The 18101-nt window shown below is 45.7% G+C and overlaps 5 protein-coding genes across 5 annotated transcripts; 3 read left to right on the top strand and 2 right to left on the bottom strand.

Moving 5' to 3' along the window:
* Positions 1-103: 103 nt before the first annotated feature.
* On the top strand, positions 104-6046 carry C922_03552 (hypothetical protein; the record flags this gene model as incomplete). Its single annotated transcript, XM_008819144.1, has 1 exon — positions 104-6046. The coding sequence occupies one exon, from the start codon at positions 104-106 to the stop codon at positions 6044-6046; it is 5943 nt and encodes a 1980-aa protein (XP_008817366.1).
* A 489-nt stretch (positions 6047-6535) lies between these two features.
* C922_03551 (ubiquitin-like 1-activating enzyme E1 B) lies at positions 6536-8589 on the bottom strand (the record flags this gene model as incomplete). Its single annotated transcript, XM_008819143.1, has 2 exons — positions 6536-6674; positions 6818-8589. 2 exons carry the CDS (start codon positions 8587-8589, stop codon positions 6536-6538), a joined length of 1911 nt encoding a protein of 636 aa, XP_008817365.1.
* Positions 8590-10728: 2139 nt separating this feature from the next.
* On the top strand, positions 10729-12138 carry C922_03550 (hypothetical protein; the record flags this gene model as incomplete). The annotated part of the gene is made up of 3 exons (XM_008819142.1): positions 10729-11563; positions 11696-11775; positions 11938-12138. The coding sequence occupies 3 exons, from the start codon at positions 10729-10731 to the stop codon at positions 12136-12138; spliced, it is 1116 nt and encodes a 371-aa protein (XP_008817364.1).
* A 524-nt stretch (positions 12139-12662) lies between these two features.
* C922_03549 (hypothetical protein) lies at positions 12663-14397 on the bottom strand (the record flags this gene model as incomplete). The annotated part of the gene is made up of 2 exons (XM_008819141.1): positions 12663-12820; positions 13062-14397. 2 exons carry the CDS (start codon positions 14395-14397, stop codon positions 12663-12665), a joined length of 1494 nt encoding a protein of 497 aa, XP_008817363.1.
* A 282-nt stretch (positions 14398-14679) lies between these two features.
* On the top strand, positions 14680-16821 carry C922_03548 (16S rRNA (-N4)-methyltransferase; the record flags this gene model as incomplete). The annotated part of the gene is made up of 3 exons (XM_008819140.1): positions 14680-14737; positions 14875-14945; positions 15322-16821. The coding sequence occupies 3 exons, from the start codon at positions 14680-14682 to the stop codon at positions 16819-16821; spliced, it is 1629 nt and encodes a 542-aa protein (XP_008817362.1).
* Between the last annotated feature and the right edge of the window lie 1280 nt (positions 16822-18101).

The following is an 18101-nucleotide window of genomic DNA, read 5'->3' as shown; positions in this document are numbered from 1 at the left end:
GTACCTTAGCAGCGTGTATTATCACGGTCAGTTCGTTGGTGGAAGGTCTGGCGAAAGTTATGCGGCTCCTTTCTCTCCCCCTGTGCCCATAAAATGAACAATTATGCCAAAGTTTCCCCTCAAAAGAAAGAAACCCAGTTTCGCAAACACCAACATCAAGTGCTACCTCTACCGAAGCGCCACAAGAAATGCTGGCGAGGACAGAAATACGTACGTGCTGGATAAAAAGAAAAAGGTGGAAGAGAGGGTTAAATTTACGACAAACAGGAAGTACAACGAATTAGTTGCTCTGTTCAGAGGCAGAAATGAAGGCAACGCAGTGAGAAGAAGTAGAAACAGCTATTATTACTCTAATTTCGAAAAAGCAGATGTTTTAACCCTTGCAAGGAGAGACATAGAACGGCTCAAGAGAAACAAATTTAAGTATATTCCCCTAGGAGGGAAGAGAAAACACCACATTAAAAGGTTTCTCACTGACTGCCTTTTTGCCAACAATGTTAACCTGCTGGTGGGCACAGCAAAGAGACACATCCAAAGAGCGAGCCTTTATCACCTTTTTCTTCTTCTTAAGTTAAGTGTGGATTTTAGAAATTGTGAATTTTTCAAACTCACTGCGTTAGAGGCTTTCACGAACAAGGTGGAGTTGCTTGGGAGCCGCCAGAAAAATGGACATTTTGGGAGGGACCACACCTCAATGGTTCTCACTTACCAGCGTATTCTGGACGACACGTTTTTTGCTAATACGCATGGGTTCACGGAGAAGCCCCCCGCGCAGGACGTGTACTTCTTCGATGTGGTCAATTTTGTGAATGAAACGGTGCAGAGAAGAGCGGCATGCTCCTCACCTAGTAATGGCAGCGGAGAAGTGGCATCCTCCCCCCCTAGTAATGCCAGCGGAGAAGTGGCATCCTCCCCCCCTAGTAATGCCAGCGGAGAAGTGGCATCCTCCCCCCCTAGTAATGGCAGTACAGAAGTGGTATCCCCCCCCAGTAATGGGAACGCAGAAGTGGCACCACCCCCTAGTAATGACACCTCAGCAGTGAGATATCCCCCCAACTGGGCGCACCAGGGGGGGAGAAGCGACTCGAGGAAACGGCGCGGCGGACACAAGACAAAAAAGGAGGAAGACAAAAGACACATAACACAAAGGGACGAAATATACCAAGACGAAATTAAATACTTTTTCTACAATCACAGAACAAACCATTTGGGAGTCTACAAAGAAATCTTTGAAAAATCTGATGAGTACAAATGTTTAAAATTTTACGAAAATGCAAAAAAGGAATATGCGACGCGGGGGGAGGAGGGGAGCTCTCCGCAAGGGCTGCTAAACAATAAGCTGAGAAGCAGCCTGCTTAACCGCTCCAATGTTGCAGATGGGGACGTTAAACAGAGCAGCTTCCAACACGGCAACTTCGAACAGAGCAACTTCCAACACAGCAACGCTGAAGAGGCGTGGCAGTCGGGAGGGGCCCCGCCGCGAAACCGATTAAGTCGATACACACTGAAGGAGTCCGTGTTAAACGCCTTCCTCTCCGTGTGTGCAAATAATTACGACGACAGGACGTACAAATATATGAAGGCTGTGTACTTCACCAATTTTTACGTCTACAATCCGTTATTCCTGTTTCAGTACTTCAACCACATCCCCGCGAGCGAAAATAAATTGTTCCAATTCTACTTAACTGAATTTCTCAAATTTTTAAACAACATCATTGTGCATTTTCACTTTTATTTAATCCCCTTTTTTACCAATTTGAATTACTCCACGGTTTTTCTCAACTTTTTTAAAAAAAAAATGTTACACTGTCAAGGGGCGGGGGAAGGGGCAGGTGAAAGGATTGTCCACATATATAGAAGATCGAGTAACCATCAGCTCGTGAAGGAGAAAATTTCCTACACTTACAAGACTTATCAGAATAGGGAAAAAAACGTGGCCTTCGTTTTCTTCCTTTTTTATGAAATTTTCCGATCGGACAGCCTGGTGGAAAAGTACCGACAAATTTATTTGGACAATTTTTACCTGTACAGCTCAGAAAGGCAGGAGAAGAAGCAACACCTGAGCATTTTTTTTAACTTTTTAAATTACCGAAGCGTTTTTAACAAATATGAGGATGAGCTGAAGGGGGTTCAGATTGAGAGGAGGCAGTTTTATAAGCGGCTTCTCGCGGCTACGAAGAGGATAAGGGAACACAGCTCCGTGAAGATCCCGACGAATGGGGGGGAGGAGGAATCTACCCCCCCTCGGGGAGACATACTCGAGGGAGATGCATCACTCCGTAGTGACCGCTTAATAACCAGTATGGTGGGACGTCGCACTGCCGCACGCGGGCCGTTGGCCTCTAATTTGGCGTTGAAGAGGCGGGAATTTCTCCGCGGCATGCAGAGGGCCCACCAGGAGTTCGCAGCGGGAGGAAGCGGTCGGGGAATCAGCGGCGGGGGAGTAAGCAGCGGGGGAGTAAGCAGCGGGGGAGTAAGCAGCGGGGGTTCAGTTGCACAAATTCATCCACTCCGCGGCGATAAACCAAATGGGAGGCATGGACCGAACGGAGGGACCCTCCCTTGGGAGATCCTCCAGATGCACGACGGTAATCTCAAGCACAACATCATTTCAGTCCGAAAGAGGGAAGTCTTTAATATGATTCTCCACCTGAACAAACACAACTTCACACAAAGTGCAAACTACCTCAACCGATTCTGCTTCTTCCTCCTGAACGAATTCTGCGAGAAGGACATAGTAACCCTCTTTGCTAACCACCTGAAGTACAACGGGAACGATCATGATCTCTTGTTACTTAATAAGATAATCAACATTTTGATTTACAAGAGAAAGAACATTTCTCTGAGTAACAACATTACGATCTGTAACAGTCTAGCCAAATACCAGCTTTTTCACAATAATTTTTTTTCGTTGGACAAAAGGAACTTCTTCGATGAAGTGACTGACGCGAATATCCACTCTCTCGTCGCACTGCTGTACTCTTGGGGGAAGCTCAAGGTGAGAAATCTGGACCCCCTTTTTTACCTGCGGGTTATTAGAGAAATTATTAGAAAGATCGATAAGATTAATGAGTACGGCTTGTCCTGCTTGCTGTACGGGCTGAACAACCTCATTGATAGGAGGAAGGCCAGGGAGGCGTCCATAATACCGGCCCGCCAGGGAAGTGTCGAACGGGGAAGCCACATCGAGCAAGGAAGCCATATCGAGCAAGGAAGCCACATCGGACAGGGAAGCCACATCCAACAAGGTGACCACCTCCAGACGGTAGCCCTTGAAAACGAACTCATAAGAGCGATAGTAAACAAACTGACCATCTTCAAAAATATGAACATCAATTCTTTTTGCATATCAATTTCGTGTCTTTCCAAGATAAATATTTTCCCGAAAGAATTATATGAGGAGGTCAGGACGGTCACATACAAATACATGCACAGCGTGAATGTGACCTCATTGCAGCACCTCCTTCTGGCTCTCTCCAAATTTTACATTAAAAATAAACCAAGTCAAGCAACCGATGAGCTGATATTTGACATTTTCAATTTTCTCTTCACTTATAAATATAATGATATATCTTTTAAATGTGCGTGTAAATTTCTGCACATCTTGAGTTTATTGAATTTGCGGGATGAAGACTTCATCCTTCTTCTTCTGCTGGTCATTTCGAATGAGCAGAAGGTTTTGGATGCTTACCACAGGGGGAGGAACAACGTCTCTTTTGGGGAAGCGAATTCCCCAAACGGGGTGGCAGTCCCCAGGTCGGACGCGACCAGCCTCAACAGGGGAAACTCGTTTAGCCCCGTTGGTACGCTTCATAATGGTGGGACTCAGCTTGGTTATCGGCCCTATGTAGCAACAAACACTCACCATACGAAGGAACCACCCCCCTTGAGTAGTGACCCCTCGGCGATGCGAACAAACCAGAGTTGCAAATACAAGGCCGCTTTATTCATCAAGGGGCTAAGTGCACTGAAGGAGGACGATTATTTTAAGAGTTCCCATAGCGCGTACCCATTTTTTGACGTCAAAAAGTACAAGTTTGACCTGTCCAAAGTTTTGCTCATTTTTAAGAATGCCGATAGTAGCTACCTCGTCAACGTGTTGGAGAGTCTGTACAGCCTGTCATACTACTCCTATTTTTCAATTCACCTCACCGTGGTCATAAAAAATATTATGATAAAGCAAATCCATGACTTGAAGGTGTCCAGCATAATGGCTCTTCTCTTTTCTTACGTGGATTTACACTTCTTTGACCACTCTCTGTATGACATAGAATTGAATTTATTTTTAAGTGAAGACAGTGGTGGTAGTGTCCCCATTGAGGAGGGAGCCCAATGGAATGATGAGCAGCCTCTCCTGTTCGAAGCTGCCGTGGGGGACGCGATTGAGAAGGACCCTATTGAGAAGGACCCAATTCAGAGGGACGCCTCAGAAGGGGTAGGCGAGAATGAAAAAATAATTCCATCAAATAGGAACCACTACCGACCCAGTGATGAATACACTACCGCTAATCTGAGAGAACAGCTCCACAACGTGTACAACCACATGATTTGTAACTTCAAAATGATGAATGAGCAGGAACGGATGCTCTATATCGAGAAGCTTAAACTGCTCATGTGCGAAATGAAGAAGAAGAAAAAATACTTTGTGGACAATATTTACAATGAGAACAACACGCCAAGCGTGGAGTACATACTGTCCATGATTCACGACTATGACGAGATGGGGAAGGAGAACTGTCCGATGGAGCAGAGGGGAAGACTCTTCTCATCTGAGAGAAGAGACCAACCCTCGGGATACATTCCCGATATGGATGCGCGCAGCTATAGGGACAAGGGCCCCCTCGCGACGCGCAAAAAAGACCGCGAACTGGACAACTCGCTGGACGAGAAACACTTCGAACAGATCAAAAACATCGTAGACCAATTCAGCTCGGTGAAGGAATTCCACTTGAGGGACAAAACGCTGAGGGAAAAATTACAAAAAAAAGAATACTACGATGATTTCTTCTTTTTAAAATATAGAGAATACTACAAAGAAGACCTCATCAATTTATGCCTCGAAACGATGCTAAAAAATGTGACTTACATTTTGAACAATTATAAGCAGTACAAAAACTGCAGCACTTTTTTCCTCCTCCTCTTCTGCGACATTTTCCTTCCGTACACCACCAGCGACATTTTTCTCTACTTCAATTCCATTCAGAGGAGTTACGATGGTGAGGATGGCCGTGACAACAAAAATGGAGATCATAACAAATGGAAGCAAGAGTTCCAGCACATTTTGGAAAACATAGAGCTATCCCATTTTACCACAGACACGGTTAGAATCGTTATTAACGCGAAGAATGCCTCCAACATGGTCATCCCCTATTTGGAAATATTACAACATAACAATAACTTCCTCAACAAAGCCGTATGTGTGAGTGGTAAGAGTGAAGAAGGGGCGCACTGCGTAGAGGACCTTCAACATGTTAGCGGCAAGCGAGATGGCCATCCGGAGGGCGGAACGCACAAACAGCATGGAACGTATGGTCACACTTCAAAGGAGTACCAACACTTCATAAACTCGTATGACTCCAGTTATAGGCCAAAAAAGATCAAGTTTGAAAATATCGTCCCCTTAAACTTATTGTACAAATTTTTCCAACTATTCAACTTTAACATAAATAACGTGCAACTGATTTACCTCCTAAACGAAGTGATTAAAGAGAAGGAGTTAAACGAGCCAAGCGACGCCAACGTGCAAGTCCCAAATGACAACGCAATCCACTTTAGCAACAATCAAATTTCGCCTGACCAGTTCAGAAAAGTTTCCTACCCCCTCATACAAATACGAAATAAAACCTTAATTGTTCATAAAAATTTCAAGAAAGTTTTTTTTAAAAATTTCAACATCATAGATCACTACTTTAAGCCATCAAGAGGTATGCTTATACAAATATTGGACAATGGCATTCATAAGGCAATTTCGATTTATGTGGACGTGTACGTTGTTGCTTATAAGGTGGATATCCTGATTGAGCGAGACGCTGTGTTGCATCAGTAGGGGAGGGGTATTGGGGAAGCGAGCCATCGAGGTAGTAAGGCAGCCGCACTTGCTCAGCTAGCCAAAATGAAACGCATCGGAAAAAAAAAAAAAAAATAAAACTAGCGAAATGTGCATTACAACCGTGTGCCCACACCATTTGCACCAATTCTTTTTTTTTTACGTTTAAAAGGATATAACTTCATGCTTTTGTGCATCTTTTGAAAATTAAAAATGTGTGCATCTTTCACCGCTTTTCCTTTTCGAATTAACGCAACCTTCGTGCGTCTGTTTGTGTCCCCTTTCACTGCTCCGACGCAGTGTTCTGAGATTAACACCCCCCCGGTCCCACCATTTGGTGTGTTTTAGGCCACCACAGTGGGGAAAGAAGGAGGATTTTGTGTGGTTAAACGTTGGAGAGACAGGTGGATCCTCTGTTGTGTTATAAAAATGGGAGTATACTCCTAAATAACAATTTCGATGTAACGAGGGTGAGTGAAGTCTTTCCATTCAATCGATTAGCACCAAATTATCGTTCACACATTCTTCGTCCTCGATGACGATTTCTTCTACCCTGTTCTGGGTGCATACCTTCTTTTTATCGTTCAGGGAATCTTTCTCCTGGTTTATTTGTTTCCTTTTTTTTGCGCTGCAATGGGGTGGGAGGGAAAAGAAAAAGTTGCACGTATTGTGAGGGGCACTCCTACGCAATTGCAACGTCATTCGTGGGTGTAGTTCATCCGGTGTAACTGGAACACCACTGCGCCGCAACGTGGCGAACGCTTGTCCCACCTGGGGGGAGGCTCCTCCGGCTCAAGCAGCTCCTTTGCTTTCCTCTTCTTGACAACTTTCTGCTTTATTTCATAGGGTGTCTGCAGGGTGGGATCCTCCTTGAGGTGAATCTCCAGCTGATCCTTATCATTCTGAAAGTCCGTCAAAATAAGAATCTCGTCATTTTGTATGTCCCACTCACTGAGCGAGTTCTGCAACCCCTTTATGTACTCATCGTCCTCCTCCAAAAAGTAGTCATAGTCGAAGATGTTTCTATCCTGCTTGTCCAGGAAGGGGTACAAGAAGGCCAACTCATTTGTGCACACATTTTTTACAAAATCGTACAGCGTCATTTCGGTGAAACTTTTGATATAGATATTTATCATCGGCTGTTGGCATATGTAGCAGCTGGGGTTGGGAGGCTCTAAATTTTCAGCGTTCACAATGTTTCCTCGTGAGAACATCCTGTTCCCGCTGACGATACTTTTGACCCAGACGTGCTTTGCCTTGCTGTCCCTTAAACTGTTTTTTGCGGCCACATTCTCGGCCCCCTTCATACGTTCGAAGTGCTCAATAACGTGAATGAGTTGTGAGGCCTGCAGCGAGGCCACAATCGCGTTGGTAGACGAAATAGCCGGAATGATATTTCCCGCGATGGACTGCACATCGAACTTGCTTTTCTGCTTAATGGAAAAATTCATCATTCGTAAATTCGAAATGGCTGTTATGAAATTGATGCAGTCATCGTCATCCTTGTCAAACACCAGGTACTCCTCCGCTTCTTTATTTATGTTTAAGTAGCTATACAACTTTGAAAACGTTTCTGTGTATATTTTGACGCACTCATCTTGTTTCCAGATTTTTTGAGAGGACAGGTTGATGGCCGCTTGTTCCGTCTCCTTGTCGTTATGCGCCTCGTTCTGTCCGCTTGCATGGGTGGGGCCACTTCCATTGGGGGGGTGATCACCTCCCTCCTTTTCCGTCTCACCACATTTGTCCTCCTTCTTTACAGTCCCGTTGAACTGTATGGGGATGGGCTCGGTGACGTAGTCCTTCTTCAATGCGGCGAGCTCCTTAATGGTGTCGTAAAAGAGGTAGTTAAAAATGAAGGTAATAATTTCATACTGGTCCATATTTCTCTTCTTTGATTCTTCTTCAATATGATTCTTAATGTCAATCAAAGTTTCATTATCACTTTTGCAGAAGAAAGTCTCAAAAATGAGTCTCCCCCAGGCTACGCAATGTTCAGGTAGAGATGGGGTCTGCCTGATGGTGCAAATGGCGTATGTTTTATTTTTGGGTTTCTCCTCACAGTTGTAACACTTTGTTTCATTTGCAAGGATGGGATACACTTGGCCGTTATACCCTGTGCTCCCTGCTTCAATTAAGACCTTTTTTTCCATTACGCATAATTTGTTTACATATTTTCTGGCCTTAATATTATCCAGGGCGTTCACAACATAGTCGTACTTTGCTATGTCACTGCTTTTCATCGTGCAGACATCGAATGTGTAGGCGTTGATGTTTAGACCTTTGTTGTGCTGGAGAGCCCTCTCCTTAGCGACAAACGATTTGTACTTCTTCACATCATCCTTCTTAAATAAGAACTGTCTATTTAAGTTGGTGATGTCAATCGTGTCGATGTCCACTATGTCGATGTTTCTACAACCTATGGTGATTATATTTTTTAGGAATTCACTTCCTATTCCGCCCGCCCCCACGAGCAGGATCTTCATGCTCTCTATTTTATCGCATGTTTGGGGGTCGAAGATTTTTCGCACTGTGCGGTGCATGGCGCAGAAGTGCGGCAGAAGTGGCGGAAAAGTGGTATACAAATATCGCTTCAACTGCAAGTGCCGCTTCACACTTGAGCGCCATGCAGGGGTAACCTCGCGCGGGAGGGCAACTTCTCCCACTGAAAGTCACAATATCGGAGGAAGCAACAAAAGGTGGCTAGCTACAGCGTGTTCTTTAACTAGCATGCTGGTTGACTTTGTACCTCCCCAAGGTTTTCTTTTTTTTCTTTCCCACAAATGGGGTTACTCTTACAGGGGGGGAGGGGGGATCTGCGTAAGGAGAATTTTTTCTTTTTTTTTTTTTTCTACCATTGCAATTTCTCCACCAATGATAGGGCAAAAAAAAAAAAAAAATTTTTCTTATTAGCACGCAAAATTGCACCCCGCGCGGATGTTTCAAAAGGGTGATGCCTGACAGGGACCGATACTAAATGAGCTTCATCGCTCCGTCGCTAAAGCAGAGACTTAACGAAACATGCGCGTGAGACCCTACTTCGCAAGAGCTTCTCCTGCGTCCACCCAGCTTCTTCTCTTCTACCTGTGCGACAGGAGACACTTGTGCCACAGGCGCCCCTTCGCGAACTCTACAACGTAGAAGTGGACACGTAACAAGTTGGCATGTTCAGGGGTCTATATATTTTTTACGGAGGGGGGACAAACCGCAGGAACGAACCAGGCCCAGAGAATAATGGCGAGGCACGCTTGCCTTATTCGTTCGTTTTAAAAGAACAGCTGAGTTATGCTTCTTTTTAGGGACCCCATTTTGTCTTTTACACCATAGGGGAGGATAACTCGTGTGTATCGGCTTATAGAGCAAAAAGAAAAAAATAATAAATAAGGGAAATAATGAATAGAAAAAATAATGAACAAATGACAAGGCACAAACAGTTCCTGCATTTGCACGTATGAGAAGCTTGCCTCCATTTTTACGCCGTCAAATGAGGAGCCTGGTGGGAAAGGAACACGGGGGGGCTCCTCACCTTGCGGCTATGGCCGCTGCTTTCCGTGTGGTAATATGATGGCGCTACTACACAGCAAATGCTTTCCCACTGCCTAGAAAGGCATAACCCCCTCTACGAGGTTAATTCTTAACGAGTCCTTTTTTCTTACACGGGAAAAGGTGCACCACGCGGAGGTGTTAATAAAGAATGAATTTCAGCTTGTGCGCGTGTTTATGTGTGTGTGGCGATCGGGGGGGAGGATCTTCTCTGAGAAAAAATGTCCCAATGTAACGACGTAATGGCCTAATGCCGTAGTGACGAAGCAAAATAGTCGAGGGAAGCTCGCGATACGAGTCGCTCGGCAACGGCGCCGCGAACTTCCCACTTGCGTACCAATTAGGGGAAAAAAAAAAATTGTCTTTCCCCCTTGGACTACTCGGGAATACATTTCCGTTTCTCCGTCAAACAACTCCATCGCGAGTGTCCATTTTTAGTGACACACGGAGTAACAACAGATTGGAATGCTCACCATCACCGCCGAACGTTCACTTGTTGTAGTTGTCTTTACACAAATTGCATTTTTGTGTACCCTATTCTGCATGCATACATTCGCACACTTACAACAACATGGAGGAAAAAAAAAGGAAAAAAAGGAAAGAAAAAGAAAAATACTCCTGTGTACGAATTAGCTATGACTGGTCGAAGTTATTTTTTCCTTTTTGTCTGTGCATTTCTATGGTTGCTTGGAAGTGCACAATTTTTTTTTTTTTTTTTTTGTTAACCTGCGCTTCGCATGGTGTGCTGCCTTCATGCGTGTAGTTTTTTTTTTTTTCTGATGATACTGTGTGGACTTTCCTGTTTTGGATTATTTCGAGTGAAGCACGTTTTTGCGTCTTTCCGACTGCCTCTTTCCTATTGCGCCTTCCTCATTGCGCCTTCCCCATTGCGCCTTCCCCATTGCGCCTCGCCCCGCGGAGTTGTCAAAGCGAAAGTAACGTTGCCCTCTGCGCGGCAGTGTACTTCCTCCACCAAAGCGTTGCAAAGAGGGGCACTAAAATCGGGTGGGAACATCCCCCTTGGCAGAGCAACAGGTGCACAGGTGCAAGTATAGGTGCACGTCCGCTGCTCTTTTAGCTGCACGTTTAGGGAGGTATATCCCCTTAGGTTGATACCCCACATAGGAGACAGCCCCAAAATGTCGCGCAAAAAACCGCAACTCTTCCTCATCTGTGACAGCGAGGGCTTCACGTGGATCCCTCTTCTAACCGTGGAGTGGAAAATAAAGTACCTCTTCTGCAGCGACGCCAAAATGAAGAGGTGCTTTGTGGACACCTTCGGCCTGTACGATACGGAGACGAACACACACGACAATGTTTTGAAGTTCATTGAGAAGCAAAATCTCGAAAACGTCCATCTGCTCTTTATAGCCATGTCGACGTCGAAGCTCCATGAGCTTATCTTGGAATACATAATAAATCAGAAGAAATTTTACTACATCTTCAGTTCGAATTTACCAACAATGCACATGGAGAAGTTAAGCAAATTGAAGGCGTCACTAAAGAACTTCAATATAGACAGTGACATCATTTACGACGTGAAGGCAGAGTTCAAAAAAACGAACAAGCAGTTCTACTGGAATATCTTTAACGCCTTAACGAATCAGCGTGTTTTTTATAATCTAAAAACTACACTCCACGAGTTAGGGGGACACATATATGGCGTTCAGATCGAATGTACCTTCATGCCATTTTTAACAGACAATGAGGGCATAGAGAATGTCCTCTTCTACAAAACGGTGCTAATTATATCCTTAATTGAGTTCTTATTTTGCAAGCCGAAGAGCGTATCTGCCAAATGCTACTCTGTGAAGGGCGAGAATATCACGGTGAAGTCTATTGCAGGAAGTGCTCTCTTCGATTCGCTCAATTGCCACTTTAACATTTCGGACAACTCAAGCAACAGGATCTTTGACGTCAAGGTGTTCGGTGACAACGGCTCTGTGGAAGTTTCCTACAACGCGGAGCATAACTGTGGGGGGAAAAAAAAAGAGAGAAAAATAAAATAAAATAAAAGTGCACCACAGATAAGGACCTACACACGCGCACATTTGCGGGCGCCTCTGCAACGATGCAAACTCATTTCACTCTCCCCCTCCTCTGCAGGCTTCCAACTGCTGCGATGCATGAACCACTACGAGTACCCCAGTCTCTTCGTGGAGAGTGCCCACGAGAGCGCCTTGAATGTGCGTACCTGCGCGGCGAGCGAAGTGGAAACTTCGCAATATGCGCAATATGAGGGACGTGCACGACTGCATATATATGTGTCTGTGCCATCTGCTACTTCCTCGCGTTTTCCCTACCGCATACCGCTCCACCGTAACGTGTGGCTCCTCTCTTCCCCGCAGGAACTCAAATACTTCGTGGATGAGAATCTCTACACCAATAAGTACCTCAATATGTACACAAACGCTATCCACACAGCCCTCTGTTTGTGGAAAAGCAACGGGGAAAATATTTCCCTGGACAGTAAGAAGCCCGATGAGTGTGCTGCCATCGATGCAGAGATCAGGGTGGAGGCAGTCAAGAACTTCAGCATAACCGCGTGATGGAGGACAAAAAAAGGGGGATCCACCACGTGATGGGCTACAAAAAAGAGGGGTATTTTGTAATATTTGACGACACATGAGAGGGAAACTTACCCCATCGGGTGGCTTCCTCGATGGAATGCTCTTGGTCAAAACTCCCCTTTTGGTGAACACCCGACGGGGAAGGAGAAGATGAAAATGAAGAAGCAGGTTTGGAGGGGGCCTTCCAACTGGGTCTACACTCACCTGCGGGAGGAAAATCCCTGTCTGGTAGAAGCCTTACCCGTGTGTTCCATTCGGGCGAATGCTCTTGCAGGCAGATTAAATTCCGCGCATGAAGGGGATGCTACGGGGGAAAAAAAAAATAGCAGCTCCATAGGAGGATAAACGAAATGTACCCCCATGGAGGGTGACCATAAAAAGGGTTTATGCACTTTTCTTGCGCTTTTTATGCACTCTTTATGCAGTCTGTATGCACTTCTTATGCACCACGCGGATGCATACCATCCGAACGGATGGCAATTTTTTTGCTCCATTTAGCCTTACTATATGTTGGGCGTTTTCCGCTTGTAACTTCGGTATTCCTCGCCGTAACACTCCAGCAAATACGTCTCTTCCATTTTGATGGTTCGATAAAAGTAGACCCACGAGACGAAAAAAGATAATACGAAACAGAAAAGGTTCATGAGGAGCAGTTGCAAGACTGAGGGGGGGGGAGAAATGATGCGGCACATGTGTTTGTGCTAGTGGGCATAGGAGAGTTCACACGCGCTGTGTTGATCCCCCCAACGATGTCGTTTCCGTATACATTTTGTCTGCAGAAGGGCAGGGTGGTAAGTGCACCGCGTGTCTTTCCACACAGAAACAGAGGCAGACACGGACAGAGACACATGAATCGCCATCGACATCACTACCGCTGCCGACTCAATCCAGTGGGGTCTTACACAATGCGTAGTAGAACCAGCCAGTGTAGCAGGGATGCCTCATATACTTATACACACCGGACGTCACCAACTTATGTTTGTTCTTGAGGCACCTGTCGGCCAACTGGTCACTGCTCAAAGCGTAGAAGCAGAAGTTCCTCGAGCAATGAAGCAAACCTAATATTCGCAAAAGTAACCCACACAGAGAAAGCAGCATGGATAGCAGAACCAATAGGAGGTGGTACTTGTGTGCCTGTTTGTAGCTTCCCTTCACTTGATACTTATCAAATATGTCTGCGTATTGGTGGATAATTTTTTTCCAGATGGAGTTGCTTAAGTCGTACGTTTTGCATGTCGTGGTTTTGTCAAGGATAGGTGGTCCCATGGTGAAGAGGCACCCTCCGTAGGTCCTCCCAAGGGGGGAAGCGCCGTCACACGTGGGAAAAGTCTCCGTTTCTCCCTTACGTTTTGCATCGATTTGGGAAGAACTTGGCTGTCCTTTTGCTAACGGAAGGGTGAAGGCCCCCTTGCGTAGCTCCCCCTTCACGAGCATGCGGTTCTGCAGAAGGAGAAGTAAGGAGGGCTCCCCCTGGTGTCCGCCCTCTGCCGCTCTCGTGCCAACAAGAGAGCTGACTCTCCAGGTGACTCCCTTGCTCACTCCGCCGCTCACCCCCACGCCGACCCCGATGCCAACTTGGCGTGCGCCGCCATTTTCTCCCCAATCGATCTGATTAACATAGCCGTAGGAGCCTACGCTTCTCCCATTCGGCAGAAAATTCTGGAGGAAAAAATAATTCACAATGAGGAGGTTATGAAGAAGCCTCTTGCTGAAGTATTTCTCAAAGAAGTGCACCAGGACGAAGAAAAAAATCTTGGCGTAATATTCAAGCAGCGTAAGGATGAAGAAGTAGACGTAGCCCCAATTAGGGTTCACTAAAAAGTTGTAATAGTTGGAATTATCTCTGTTGTGTAAGAAAGAGAGGAAAAATTCGGACAAGTGGAATGTCGTAATGATTAGAAAGAAGATGTTCAGTGGGAAGTTACTTCCTACATTAAGGATAAAGTGGATGAGGAAGAAGAAAAAGAACACGAGCAACCCTTTGGCGAAGAGGTAGTTCTGAGGACTCCGCTTCGAGTAAACATCTCTGTGTGGCTGGAATGCAACTAAAAGGTAGATGCTGACAAATCCATTCTCCAAGAAGACGTCCAAGCAGTGATCAATGGCGCGATATAGACGGTGGTTCCCCTTCTGTATGTCCTCACCAGAGGCAGGACTAATCAGCTGCACCAACGTTTTGTAATTCAGTAGGGATGTGTACAAAAGGAAGGCAGTTAGGAGGTACACGCCTACGTTCATTTTGGGTGGAGCTGATCGGCGGGGTCTTCTCTCTAGCGGCTTCGTCTCTCTCCCTGCTTAGCCGTTTATCTGTTTAGCAGCTTCCTCTCTCTCCCTTCTTAGCCGCTTATCTGGTTAGCCGCTTACGGGTGGGGTCCCCCCGTGATGCGTATTTCCTCAAAAAGGCGACTGCAAAGGGGCATAATCTTCAATGGTTTAATTTTTCCCACTTGTACGTACGGGGAGGGTGGGGGATGATGCTGGTAGAGACCCGTACCAATAGGAACACACCGAGGGGCTAAAATGGGGGTATGGAAAACCGGGGTACTCAAAAAGTACTTTAAAAAAATGATCATGATAGGTGACTGCGGAGGGAACTTCTTCCTACCGCAGTGTTCCAATCTGTGTACTATGTTACATTGTAATATATCAGGTCAGGCCAGATCACATCAGATCTATTACATTATTTTATTTTTTTTCCTTTCCCCCTGCTCGTAGCGACTCTTACAAATCTTTCGTTCCGTTTGGGGCGCACCCTACAGCTGCTTCTGGAAGGAGGCGCTCTGATCGTGGGCTATCCTTTCAATCGTTGGTCAGCGCAAAAAAAAACAAAAAAGGAAAATAAAAACATCCTGTTTGGGACCCCATTTTGACACAGCGCTAGGTTGTTTTGTTCTATTATTGTATTGTATCGTATTGTATTATTTTTCCCTTGTCATGCCTGCTTAGATACACCTCCCAGTTTATCTTACCTCTTTTTTTCTTTTTTTTTTATTTTTCTCGCTTAGTCCTCTTTTTTTTCTTTTTTTTTGGCCCCCGCGTGTACCCTTCAAATGCTGGATGCACAACTCACTGTGCCTTTCCCTTACGCTGCTTAGCTCGTGTGGGCAGTGCTTCTGGGTGAGGCACCCGGAGAAGACACTCGGCCCGTCTTTCACTCCGCAGAGAGGTGGACGTTGTAGTCACGTCCCTAGCAGCCATGGAAGAAGCGTCGTAAACTCCAATCGCCACCCCGCACAGTTTGCGACCAACGAAGAAGGGGAAAGTCAAGATGAAGCCGAAGCGAACATATTAGACAGCTCGTATGTCTATCACATCCCCGTGCTCGCTGACGAAGTGGTACGTTACCTTAGGGGTGACGACCCCAGAGAGGACAACACGGAGGGGAGTCACTCAGAAGGGCAGCCTATAGAAGGACAGCGCACAGGAGGAGAGACTACAGAAGAACACCACATAGAAGAACGCCACATAGAAGAACACCACACAGATGGAGTAGAATCACCGGGCGAGGCACGCCCCCCCTCTTTTTTTATCTCATCACGAAGGGAGAGAAAAGAAGAAAAGGGAGAAGGTACCACTCTGCGGAGAAAAATGAAAAATGGAAAGAACCCAAATGGGGGGACGCAACAAAGGGGTGCTTTTTCCAAGCCCCTTTCCTCTACATATCTCTCACGGCTTTCCCCAAAGCAGAATATCCCAGGTGAGTACTACATCGATGCCACACTGGGAGGTGGCGGACACACTCTGGAGATGTTAAAAAAGTTGGGACCAACAAGCAAGGTCATCGCCATAGACAAGGACATAGAATCCATTTATTACAACAAAGAGAAGCTGAAATGTTATATAGATGTGAACAAGCTGACGATGATACATGGCGACTACAGACACATCATTCACCTGCTGCACCGGTATGGTCTTCCCCTGTTTGGCAGTTACAGTGGAATTTTACTCGACTTAGGTGTATCCACGCACCAGCTCAGATGTGGGAGGAGGGGGTTCAGTTACAAGCACAACAGCCCCCTTGACATGACCATGGATAGGTACACCGATGAGGAGTACGCCCGGATGTGTAGGGAAAGTGCGGAACGGAGCGGGGGCGCTTCGAAGGAGGATTGCCAATACGATGAGGCGAACCAGATTAAGCGGGTCAACTGGGAGAGCCCCCAAACCGTGCCGAAAAAACGAATCGGTGAAATACTCAACACGTACAGCCTCCAACAGTTAAGATTCATCATGCACACCTATGGTCAGGAAAAAAAGGCTTCTAAAATTGCCAAAAAAATTGTACAGTGGAGGAAAAGCAGTGGAACTATCACCACCACGTATCAGCTGAGAGACATCGTTCTTTCCACATGCAGACAAAATTACAAAGCAAATCAAAAGGTCTTGTCCAGAGTATTTCAGTCATTTCGAATTTACATCAACGATGAAATGAAGGCCTTAAGGGAGTTTCTATTATCAAGCTATAAATTGTTAAGGGGTGGAAAAAGGCTTGTCGTTATTTCGTATCATTCATTAGAATACAAGTGTGTGGAAATGTTTGTCCATGGAAGGAAAAACTTGTGGGAAAAGGTTAACGACGTCGATATAACCCCCAGTGAAGGGGAGTTAAAAGTCAACAAATCTGCGCGCTCCGCCAAAATGTTAGTTTTTGAGAAAATTTAGGCACCCATTCGTTCAATTGCCCATATGAAGTGCGTGGGGTAGAAAAACCCATCTTCTTATACTACTCTCCGCACCTGCATGGTGTGCAAATCCGTTTGGCTCTTTTACTCATCCCCAGGGATGCATCTCTTATTAGGATATATTTTTTTTTTTTTTTTTTTGTTCTTCGTTTAATGTTCTGGGGAGTGGCCCACTCAGTAGTAGTTACACACGCATGGCGAAGCCGAACGAGAAGGTGTAACCATCTGTACGTTGTTCACCTGTCCATGTCCTTAGTTTCTTGCAAGGTGGAGACGTCTTCCTCCATGCACACATATATAAAGAAAGACCCATGCATGTGTTGAGAAATGCCATTCGCCGTAACAGGGAAAAAAGGTACATATGCGGCAAGATATTTTCCCCCTCTTTTTTTTTTTCTTTTTTTCATTAACTTTACAAAAAAATCAAAGCTGAAAACTTATCTATCCCCTTTGCTTGACTAAGACAGTGTGCTCACCTCTTATATGCAGGCGCCTGTCTGTTTCTTCTGATCCTTCCGCCGTAGCCAGTTTTCCGCCTGATGTATTCTGTTCCGTTCATAATTTTCCTTTTCCGATCGGAAAAGCATCGCACTTGCGCCTGTTTCGCGAGGGGGATATGGGAAGAAAGGGGACAACGTGTTAAAGGAGGGAGGCAGATCGCTCTGGGGCAGTTTACGTGGGAGGAAATACGAAACATCAGCTTAGAGCCATCTTTGCTAAGCTGCGCAGCGAGTGGCCCAAATAACTCACATGGAGAGCATCCTCCATTGCGCCGCTCCCCTGTAAACCTTACCAAAACTTTTGGCACGTTGGCCATTTTTACGATTATGCTGATACCGTTCATGTTGTACAGCAGAAGGGGCGGAAAGAATGAACAAATAAAGCGATCGCGTGGAAAGCTACAAGCGCTGCAAACGCTACATACGCTGCAAATCGCGCAAAGGAGCTGTTCACCCGCTTGGTAAAATTCCACTGGTTCTTATGAAGGGGAAGCTATCAAAGTAACGTGCGATAATCTGCTTTTTCCTTTTAGCCGACGTTGGATTTTTCTGCTGCATGCCTGTGTCCTTACCCGACGACAAGTGGATCCGCGGCAGTTGCCCAAAAAGCTTTTAAGATGCGCGAGAGTTTAAAATGATCACTTGTTCGCACTTTCACCTGTTCACTTGCCCACTTGTTCATTTGTTTACCTGTTTGGCTTTCCCTCTTCATTTACAAAACGTACGGGGACCGTGAGGATGCTTGCCTTCCCCGCAGCTC

Source organism: Plasmodium inui, assembly GCF_000524495.1.
Source record: "Plasmodium inui San Antonio 1 unplaced genomic scaffold supercont1.15, whole genome shotgun sequence".
NCBI lineage: Eukaryota > Apicomplexa > Aconoidasida > Haemosporida > Plasmodiidae > Plasmodium > Plasmodium inui.
Note: the sequence above shows the minus strand (reverse complement) of the source record. Positions and strands in the feature narration are given on the sequence as shown.